Source organism: Fragaria vesca, linkage group LG5, assembly GCF_000184155.1.
Source record: "Fragaria vesca subsp. vesca linkage group LG5, FraVesHawaii_1.0, whole genome shotgun sequence".
NCBI lineage: Eukaryota > Viridiplantae > Streptophyta > Magnoliopsida > Rosales > Rosaceae > Fragaria > Fragaria vesca.
Genome location: NC_020495.1, coordinates 21,821,276 through 21,832,577, shown reverse-complemented (window position 1 = coordinate 21,832,577; position 11,302 = coordinate 21,821,276). Strand labels below are relative to the sequence as shown.

Here is an 11,302-nt window from a genome sequence, read left to right as displayed (position 1 = left end):
ATTTTGAGTGTATCTCAACCCATAAGATGCAAAGGGTTGAACAACAAAATTAAGACGCCATACTTTTATACTTTTAAGTAATACTATATTTAAATCAAGCAAACAATTTTATAATAAAAAAATTAAACAACTTCAACAAATAGCATATTATTAACATATAAAAAAAAGCTTTAAAGAAAAAAAAATTGAAATTACTAGAATCTTAAACAAATTCCTCAATATTATTAGCATATAAAAATTAAAGAGGGTATTTTTGGCATAAAAGTTGATTCCTGATGGTGTCATTTATAAACCCACCTTCTCCTTTGGTATTACAATTCCGAGTTGTTAAAGAATTGATTCTTTATTAAGAGGTGTGATCTACACCAATTTCAATTCCATTATGTGTAAGCAAACGTATCAATTCTCTTTTGGCGGAATCATTATCTCATTTCTCAATTCCATTTTATGTAAGTACGTGCTCAAAGTAGAATTCCACACACATACACATCCCTCTGGCTAGCTCAATGTTTAGTAATTTACTCAACTGAATAATAACTATCCACGGTAAATCATAGCCTGTCACCATTTTTTTGAGTCTTTACCAGCTACGGTCAAATTCGGAAATAACCGACTAAACCGGGTCGGGTCCAATAGAAAACCCGGAAGAAAAGGTTTTAATCAGACCAAAATTAAAGAGTATCCAAAACCCTAAACCTCATATCCCCGCTTCTCAGTTCTCACTCTCTCTCCCCTCGCCGGCCCTGAGGTTCACTTTTCGGCGCCGACGCCTCACCCTTCCTCCCCCTCCGCCCTTCCCGGACGCCTTGCCTCTTCTTCTCAGGTGAGTTCCATTTCAATTTCTCCATTCCCTTTTCTTTTCAGCTTGATTCTGCCAATTTCATTGTGTAAGGTTTTGTTTTGAGCCAAGCTTTGTTGCCAGATATTACTATTAGACCTAAAAATCGCATCTTTTTGAGCTCATTGTGTGTTCACTATATTTGTTGCTCTGTGTGATTCACTAGATTACTACGAGAATCGAAAAATCGCATTTTTGAAGATTATAGTGTCCTAGTGTTTGATTGTTGGGTTAATTTGATTTTCTAAGTTTTGTGATTAGAACAGGTGGAGAAAGAATGAAGGCTAAGAAGAAGAGCTCTCTTCCAGCAGACTCGGCGAAAGAGCAACAGAAGAAGCAAAAGGGGAAGGGGAAGATGAAGGTGAAGATTCCCGAGGCGAAACAGGAGCAACAGAAACCGGAGGAGGAAGTTGACACTGATTCTGTTTACGATTCCGGAGCTGAAGATGAGTGGACTCCGTCAAATCTTGAGGTATTTTTCGAAATGGATATAGAACTCCTTAGTAGTTTATTGAAATTGGGAGAAGTATGAGGCATGGTGAGCTGTGCGTCAGAGCTTTTAAGAGGTTGATGTATTTTAGGTGGATAAGGTGGGAAGGGGTGGAAGCTTTTTCATGGTTCTGTTAGTCTGGGAATTGATATTTACTGTTGCTTATGCAATTGACTTGACACCTCTTTTGGCTTAATTTAAAAATGTATATCACATTTCTGATAAAGTCGTAAACAGAATAGGACCAGAGTTCAGTTCTCATTGTATACTTGGATTTTCTTGTCCAAGCAGACATTGAATTGCAAGTATGCACTGGCTTATTGCTTCTAGTTTGTTTTTGTTGAGAACTAAAGATGACTTTGGTTGAATTGATTTGGTTCCTTAGTTGTCGTAAACTTTCTACCATAACTTTAATATGGGATTAAAGAGGGAGCTTCAACCTTCAAGGATGTTAGGGTAATTGATCAAATTGTTTGTAAACAAATTCTATTAAATTGTCATAAATTTAAAAGGGGTTAAAATTTATTGAAGAAGGTAGTAATTTATCAGATTATAAAAAATTGTTGGATCAAGTCGACACTGTCTAGATATAAAGTCTAATTAAGATATGTTTGATAATAGATAGTATTCAATCCTAATGTTCAGTTTTTGTTTTGATAAAACCTGAAGACAAAAAGGAACTGCTTGATTTTTTTTCTCTTAAGTAATCGGTATTCTATTTCAGAGAAAATAAATGAGTGACAGTATAATTATAGGATATGTCTGGTAGTGAAGGATCTGACTCAGAGGATTCTCCATCAATCAGAGACACAGACTCAGAAGATGAAGAGAGAGGTTCCTCCGAAAATGAGGTAAGCAGTCATATGGAAAGAAAATAAGCTAATGGAAGTAAAGATATGGATTATTTTTTTTTATCCCTTGTGATATCTATTGGTTTCTAATCTTAATATGAACCTCCAAATAGTTGAAAGTTAGGTGTTATAGAGTTTTATGATTCGAAGTAAAATGTGCCAGTCTGCATCATGGCAGGGTGAGCTCAACCCCAGCGTAAATGATGGTTTGGACATTGATCATGGTAATGAGGAGGAAAGTGATAGTTCTGGACTGCATGAAGAAGTCGAAGAAAGTGATTCATCTGAAGATGAGGTCTGTTGATTTCTCTGGTTTTGTTAAGATTTTTTCATATAAATTATATTTTAATGCATTTGAGTACATTTCCCCTCATTTTTCTGTTTATAACAGGTTGCTCCTCGAAATACAATTGGGGCTGTTCCCTTGGAGTGGTATCGGGATGAGAAACATATTGGTTATGATATCACGGGGAAGAAGATTAAAAAGAAGGAAAGAGAAGATAAATTGCAATCCTTTCTTGCTAGCGCTGATGATTCCAAAAATTGGTGGGTTTCAATTTATAAGACGATATGCATCAATTGAAGTGTTGATATTTTCATATAAGTTTAATGGAAGACTTTTGGTGATATTATGTAACTTGGTATTTTCTGTGGCCAAAAATATCTATTATACAGTATTTTATGTAACATGTTACATTTGTAACTTGTCAGGCGCAAATTTTTGGATGAATACAATGATGAGGAAGTAGAAGTGACAAAGGAAGATATTAAAACCATAAATAGATTACTTGAAGGAAAGGCGCCACATGGGGACTTTGATCCATATGCGGTTCGTAGATCGTACCCATCAAATTCTACATAATAGCATTCTCTTCTGAAAAGTAAAAAAATAAAATAAAAATCTGGTAGCCAAATATTTATAATGAATATCCCTATATATTTAGTCTCCTTTTAAATATGAAGTCTTCATTTCTAAGTTGAATTGAAACTTCCAATATGTCACATGCAGCCTTATGTTGACTGGTTTAAATGGGATGACTCAAAGCATCCACTGTCAAATGCCCCTGAACCCAAGAGACGATTCATTCCTTCAAAATCTGAAAGTAAACTGGTAGGTGCTTTGTTCCTCTTTAGTATGTCAGCTTCTGTGATAAACAAAGTGCACTTGATTTGAGCTATTGGGACAGTTCTGTTATTATTATTTTTGTTTTTATATCTTGTTTGGAATGTGATATGGTTTCTTGTTTCTTGCTCTGGACTTCTTCCTGTGGTCTACAGGTGAAGAGGTTAGTATTAGCAATTCGGAAGGGTTTAATTAAGCCTAGAAAGGACGAAGAAGAGGAAGAAGAAAATGTTTATCCCTTGTGGGGAGACGACTCTAATTCAACAGAAAAGGACGGTAGCCATTTATCTTACATTCCAGCGCCAAAGCCAAAATTGCCAGGTATGTAGTTTTATGACTTTATCCATATCCCTAGAAGTGTAGAAATTTAATTAATAGATCGATTCCTCTTTGTTGGTGTAAGTATCATGTGAGAGCTTAAAGTAACTCTTTCTTTTAGGGTATGAGGAGTCCTTCAATCCTCCTCCAGAATTCATCCCGACACAAGAAGAGATTGATGCTTATCAGTTAATGTATGAGGAAGACCGCCCTAAGTTTATACCGAAAAGGTAACACTAAAGTTACTGGTAGTTGGGACTGATGTTGGTTTGCTACTCATAGTTCAACATCTAATATCTTAGCCATCGTCATATTGGTCAGGTTTACATCTATGAGAAGCATCCCTGCATATGAGAATGCTATTAAGGAGTGCTTCGAAAGATGTTTGGATCTATACTTGTGCCCCAGAGTTCGTAAGAAACGTGTAAGTGAGAAATTCATACAGCAGAATAAGTAGAGTTATACTGATCAGTTTATCCTGTCGTGGATTTGCAAGATCTTCTAAATCTTTGAATCTACTTCTGATACTTTAAGGCAAGAACAATCCATTATTCATAACATTATATTTTCACCTCAGATCAATATTGATCCCGAATCTCTGAAGCCCAAGCTACCAAGTCGAAAGGATCTCAAGCCATATCCTGTGAAATGTTATCTACAGTATAAAGGTCACAAAGATAGAGTTACATCAGTTTCCACAGAAGTTTCAGGGCAGTGGATTGCATCAGGTGTGCCTGTCATTCTTGATTCTTTTTGGCATTCAGTCAGGTGTTACAATTCTATGTTAGTGACATTAATTCTTATGGTTTTACAGGTTCATTGGATGGAACTGTGCGTATTTGGGAGGTTGAAACTGGTCGATGCCTCAAACTCTGGGAGATTGGGGAAGCTGTCACACATGTAGCTTGGAATCCCAATCCTGATTATTCCGTACTGGCTATCTCTGTGTAAGGCGGCATTTATTTTGGATTTCTTCATCCAATAAAATTTGTTTGACTAGGATCCTGTTACTTTACCATGAATTAATGATTAACTATTTTTAGGGGACATGATGTACTTATTCTCAACACTGGTTTTGGGAATGAAGAAGTACAGCAAAAAACTAAAGAACTTCTTTCTGCGGAAGCACCTACCACAGCAGATGACAAGGGTGAGTGTGAATGTGCTATTGCTCTGAATGTATTCTGTATAATGGTTTCTGACCCTTGCAATACACATACATTGGGAAAACAGCTACCTTCGTGAACTGGATTCAAGATGAAACACATAACGGCACAAGGTTAAGACATTTTAAGGTACATATTAGATACATGGGTTTGTAAGCTGAAGTCAAGATTGGATGGAAGGTCTGTCAACAAAATTATTAATTGCTTGCTTTGTTGGGTCTTGCAGACTGTGTCTTCAGTGGAATGGCATCGTAGAGGAGACTACTTTTCAACTGTGGTGCCAGCAGATATCCTTTTTATTGTCAGAATATCATAAATGCTCTCTCACTCTCACTCCCACTCACTCACTTTGTTTGCATGAACCCATTTAGTATCTCCTTGCATTTCCTTGACTTAGCTTTACGCCAATCAAAATCAATTTTTATGCATAGGCTCTCTCAGAAGTCTACCCAGACATTTTCTATCAAGTTGGGCGGGCTTGCAGTTACTTCAGTTTTCCATCCTGTTCGCTCCCACATCTTCATCTCTACAAAGAAAACTATTCGCCAATATGATTTGGTGAAGGGAAAGCAAATCAGAAAGCTTGATACTGGACTAAAAGAAATCTCCTCCATTGCAATTCATCCTTCTGGTAATATTTATTTTAGATTCACTACATTTCTCTGTATTTGTTCAACTATATGCAAATGAGTTCATTAAGTCAGTTCTTTATTCGCTTGTCTGTGCGTCGTTTGCACTCTGATTTATCATCTGAGGTGAACTGTTAATGCAGGTGATCATGTAATTGTTGGTAGCAGAGAAGGAAAATTTTGTTGGTTTGACATGGACCTTTCAACTAAAAAACCTTACCTCATTCGCCAGTAAGTCCCACATTTAAATAATTATGCCAAATATGAAAGTGAGTTGTACATTTTGTTTTTGTATATACTTTCATGCAAGGTATTGTATCTCTTCATTCTAAATCTGCACAATGTACAGACTTTTGGTTATCCATTACATTGTTAATTATTTTATTTATTGGGCAGATCAGATGATCAATTTCTGAAACACCAAACATATGCATATACAAGAATTTTCATTGTGCATTCATATTTCACTGCTGATCTTTCACAATTTATCAGGTGGCATAAGAAGGACATCAACAATGTGGCTTACCATCGTTTGTACCCGTTGTTTGCAACATGCTCTGATGATTGCACTGTACAAGTTTCTCATGGCATGGTTTATTCAGATCTTAACCAGAACCCTCTTATAGTTCCACTGGAAATACTCCGAGGTCATGCAAGCTCAGATGGGAGAGGTGTAATGGATTGTAAATTCCACCCAAGGCAGCCCTGGTTATTCACTGCCGGAGCTGACTCGGTGATCAGACTTTACTGCGATTGAGAAAAGACATCAAACTGCTTTGACACACACTACGCAGTACTTATTGATCTAGCATCATTAGTTGGATCTTCCGTGCTCTAAATACGCTGTTCATCTTTCTGATGTCTGTAGTTTTGTTCGATCCCAATTTTGACAACATACAACGTCCTAATTAAATTTGTTTTCGTTTTCTATATATTTACTTGTATCGATAAGTACTGTAGTTACATCATTTGCACTGGAAGTCTGGAATTGATGGTGGTTGGGTTTCATGCAGTCCTTTAGGGATGTCGTGCACTTATATGTATTGGATTCTCGATTATGTCAAGTATACATATATCATAGATCATGTCTTCACAATTTTTTTTATCTGCAAAAATAAATAATCCCAAAAAGTGAAGACAAAAGAAAACAATCAGGAAAAACACACAGGATTTGTGGCCGAGTTGGGCAAACTCCAACCGACAAAACTCACTCTCTTCATTTTGAGGGCATCAATTTTCACCAAATGGTTGATCTGATTGACTTCTAGCCATGATCGATCAATAAACTTATGATTTCGACTCTATGGTTTTGAGGATGATTTGGTCTTATGTTCATCTGAAAATATTTGTACAATATTTTGAAGCCAAGCAGGTGAAGCAACTAGACTTCACTTAAAGCAAAGCACCAGATCAGAATTCAAACAAAGTCGAATTGCCAACTATGACTGCCGAGTCAACTTAATCTCAAATTCAAACATGTTTAAAGTCGAGGTTTCTAACTTGCTCTTAGTTGATTTTACGGCCTGTTTTTAACATGAAAAATTCCTTCAAAGATTCAGTATTTGACTATATTTGATCGACTTCGACTTGTGATCCTAAAGATACAAAACATTGTGAAACACAAGGCACATCTGTAGCACTACCTTTTGTTGTAAGTTTTGACACTGGACCAAATACAGAAGCCTCCACATTTGGTGAAGCTGTTCTTGTTTATTCAAATGCAACATCATTAGTGTCTGACCAAGAACAGAATATCTTGTTCCAAATAAAGAACATAATATTCGATTGACTTGGATTTTGGTACTAATACCTGCACTTAAACTTATCTTAAATCTAAAATCAAGATTTTCATGCTCCCAAACATCTTGATGGTCAACTAATTGCTCAATAAACTAATGAAACTAGAAGACTATTAATTAGACAAGATGTTGGGACATGTCTGCGCCCTACATAAAATGTTGAGTGTTTTTCATAATGTTGAGCATTACTTTCACATTAGTCCAACTAATTACGCTGTTAATGTTATTAAGATTATGATATTGATTTGGATTAATCTAGGAGTTCATAGTTTAACCAAGATAATGATAATGTCCCCATTATGATTGTGATCAATCTGATGATAAAATGCGATTAGTGATAATAAGCCAAATCATTACAAACTCTATCAAGTAATCCTAGCTAGCATAATAAGCCATATATGAGCAATTTAGCAGCAGAAGCAGACAAATTAGTCACTACTTTACGAAGTTACTAGTCTAGTTACTTTCTATCGCAAAATCTGTGGGTCGCTGGGTTGGTGGTTGCAGCCGAATGATTTTGAACTTTTTTTTTCTTTAGCAACTTCAGCATGTCATGCAATCTGATCCCACTGATGTGGAAAATCAAATTGTGACATCTCTCTGCCCCGCGCCAAAATGAAATAGTCCAACATGTGTATCATTTCATGGTGAGAATAATAACAGTTCAAAGGATATCCTAGGTACCTATATCTAAGAGAATGAAATTCACTCATCATTTTACAGTTAATTACTTCATGGTAGAATTTCTCATACTTCATATTTGTATATTTATCTCAAATCACGTACATACGATTATGATTGAAGATATTATTGACCAAGCAAATTTTGGAGGCAGTTCAGTAAGTGATGAACATGACTAGCTAGCTGCTTGCCCAGGCATGAATGATGAGTCAATTATATATCAAGCAGGCAATCGCAGCAAACCTGAACCGGCCAATTCAGCGACTTATAGAAAAATCCAAACTCAAATCATCAAATGGCCGGCTTTCTTGTTTGGCAGTGCATATATGCATTATTGCTAACTTGCAAATGAAATTATTAGAGTGAAGTCAAGATGGATCCATTTTGTTTGGAGCATTATATTGTGGTCTGCGGCAATACTATCTTTGTCTATGTTATGTGTTACAGTTGCCATTGATGTTCATTGACATGCACCAAGAGACAAAGGGGCCGAAAGCAGAAGACAAGCCTCCATCAAGATAAGGGGCAGCATTTTGTTATGGTCTGGCTTCCCCTCAAGTCTCCATTATTTTCCAACTCCCCATAAAACTAAAGAGCTAGAAGATAGATGAATATGTACACCTTATTTTCCTCGATGAGTTTCCATCGTTCATTCACAACTTAATTCTTTTCCATTGACTTCATTTCACACCTCAACTAGCTAGCACCGTTTTAACTGAAGTATGCATTTCTGTCACAGCTAGCTAGCGATTTGAACTTGATTTGAGAGGACTTCTTTTTCATATATAGGTCATGAATTTCAATCGATTTTCGGTGGAGTGATTGTACATACGGTTGCTCTCTATCTATACACTTCACTCTCTTTTCATTTTATAAAAGTTAGTTTCATGTATTTTCTATTTATGGCCAAACAAATATTCGTAAATTTAATCAAAGCTAGCTAGAAGATAAAAGCTGAAAACCTAGCTAGGGCGCAAAAAGAAGATTCTAGAGCAATTAGATCCGTATAAGGGTGCTTGGAAAGTTTAAAAGGGCTAGCCAAAATGTCTGGAAGGAAGAAAATAGAAGACAATGAACAGACCGGAGATGGTTGTTGGGTGCTACCATTCTCAGTTTCTCACCCTGGATTTGGTTGCATCGCTGGCTTTCTGGTGTGGACATTGAGGCTTTGAAAAAACGTGCTGCATGTGGCGGCGGAGGAGGATCCGATGCAGAGTGTCAAGAGCAAGTTCCGCCTTATAAACCCCCAAACTATATATGATCACATCGAATCTAGGGCATCGATCTTATTGAACCATCTAATATTCAAGCATTGGTGCATGGGTTGAACCGACGTTAATACGTACGTACTCAACGGCAATAAACTACATGAAGCTAGAATGAAACTTGATGAGGAGAAGATGTTGCTTAACCTTCATAAGAAGATCGAATCGGGGAGATCGATCGATATGGGCTAGCGTACACTTGAGCGCTTTGATACTCATTCAAAGATAAATGAGCAAACTGTTGAGGAAATGTTAACCCTAGCTAGCTAGCTGTGAAGTACACCAAGCTAGGCGGAGCAGAAGGAGGATGAGCTAGCTAACAGCGGCGAAGCTTGTCATCGCAACTGTGGGAAGACTAGACGCCGAGAAGGGGATCGAAGAACATGTCTCGAACTTGATGTCCTCAAACATTGTCCAGACCTTGGGCACAATGCTAGCTAGATACTGTTGTATTCGATCTAAAGTATACGTCCAGTTACATGCAGGCCAAAGTTAAATTAATCTTCCGACCGCCTATCAAGCACGGGATTTCCTTTGTTTAATTAGTGTAATCTACGCGGGTTGACACTTTCTACGTCTTGAATCTTGATATTCCCTCTTTAATTGATTGTAATTGTCTTCCCTCTTAATTTCATCGAGTTGGGGCTTTCTCATGCTATGTATTATCCAAAGAAAACTGCCAAGAAATTTTGCATGCAAAACCTAAATTTCACTACGACGGACTGCTTGCATAATATGCCGCATCAGAAACAATTATCTCGATCTTTGAAACAATATATATGGAGATATATGGAAGACTAGTCGTAATATTCCTTAATGTACTTCAAGTCCTTATCGATATATTTCATAAGATTAATTAGTTGTCGTTTTTTATCAAATAATATAAGGGAAAAAGATTATTTGCACAAAATAGAAAAAGTCAAACCCTATTTCAATGATAATCTTTTTTATTAACCCATTTGAATACAAGATACTTATTTTAAGCCTAAATACACAAATCTTTATTAAAATATAATAAAATTATATTTTTAAAGACTTTTTTACCCTTAGCTTTTACTTAAAGAGAAAAAGTGAAAAAGATGGAGGGAAGACTTTACCGGAAGCACACCGGGCTCCGGCACCAGTCACCGGCGGCCACATTCTGGTCGCCGGACTCCGAACTCCGGCCGTCAGAATCCGGTCACCGGTGACCGGAATTTTCCGACGGCCGGAAAATTGCCGGCATCCGGTGGTTGGAATTTTCCAGGAATCTCACTGGATTTTTTTAAATGCAATCGGAATTTACATGATCTTAACCTAAGTACGAAAAAAAAAGTTTACTACCCCTAGTAAACTTTTACTGGGGGTAGTAAACTCAAAATAAAGTTTCTCCATGACCATTATACACCTTAAAACAGTGAAAAATCAACTTAGATGCAGAAAAATAAAGTTTACTACCCCTAGTAAACTTCTGCTGGGGGTAGTAAACTTGCAATATAGTTTTCCTATGACCATTATATACCTTAAAGGAGAGAAAAAATCAACATATATGCAAAAAAATAAAGTTTACCACCCCTAGTAAACATTTTACTGGAGGTAGTAATCTTGCAAAATAATATCTCCAAGGCTATAAGTACACATTAAAACGGAGAAAAATCAACTTAGATGCGAAAAAATAAAATTTACTACACCTAGTAAAATTTACTACCCCAGTAAAAGTTTACTAGGTGTAGTAAACTTGCAAAACAGTATTTTCAAGACCGTACGTAATACACACTAAAACAGAGGAAGAACAATTTAGATTCGAAAAACTAAAGTTTACTACCCCCAGTAAGCTTTTATTAGGGGTAGTAAACTTGCAAAAAAATATTTTTAATGCCATAATACACACTAAAACAGAGGAAGAACAACCTAGACGCGAAAAAATAAAGTTTATTACCCCCAGTAAACTTATACTGGGGGTAGTAAGCTTGCAAAACAATATCTCCAAGGCCATAAGTACACATTAAAAAGGAGAAAAATCAACTTAGATGCAAAAAATAAAATTTACAACCCTAGTAAACTTTTACTGGGGGTAGTAAACTTGCAAAACAATATTTTCAAGGTCATAATATATACTAAAACAGAGGAAGAACAATTTAGATTACGAAAAAACTAAAGTTT

The 11,302-nt window shown here is 36.4% G+C and overlaps 1 protein-coding gene across 1 annotated transcript; it reads left to right on the top strand.

Moving 5' to 3' along the window:
* The first annotated feature begins 695 nt into the window (after window positions 1-695).
* LOC101313989 (ribosome biogenesis protein BOP1 homolog) lies at window positions 696-6,494 on the top strand. Its single transcript, XM_004300209.1, has 18 exons — window positions 696-823; window positions 1,105-1,310; window positions 2,084-2,179; window positions 2,358-2,474; window positions 2,571-2,725; window positions 2,891-3,008; window positions 3,189-3,290; window positions 3,458-3,623; window positions 3,742-3,850; window positions 3,942-4,044; window positions 4,198-4,348; window positions 4,435-4,567; window positions 4,664-4,770; window positions 4,854-4,915; window positions 5,013-5,073; window positions 5,190-5,417; window positions 5,559-5,646; window positions 5,908-6,494. The coding sequence occupies exons 2-18, from the start codon at window positions 1,116-1,118 to the stop codon at window positions 6,170-6,172; spliced, it is 2,256 nt and encodes a 751-aa protein (XP_004300257.1). The 5' UTR covers window positions 696-823; window positions 1,105-1,115; the 3' UTR covers window positions 6,173-6,494.
* The last annotated feature ends 4,808 nt before the right edge of the window (window positions 6,495-11,302 follow it).

What these genes read in the sequence shown, in the direction of transcription:
- LOC101313989 (XM_004300209.1), top strand. Translation starts at nt 1,116, where the DNA reads ATGAAGGCTAAGAAGAAGAGCTCTCTTCCAGCAGACTCGGCGAAAGAG. An exon ending in GGACTCCGTCAAATCTTGAG is followed by an intron (nt 1,311 to 2,083) that starts GTATTTTTCGAA and finishes GTATAATTATAG; the next exon opens with GATATGTCTGGTAGTGAAGG. An exon ending in GCCAAAGCCAAAATTGCCAG is followed by an intron (nt 3,624 to 3,741) that starts GTATGTAGTTTT and finishes TCTTTCTTTTAG; the next exon opens with GGTATGAGGAGTCCTTCAAT.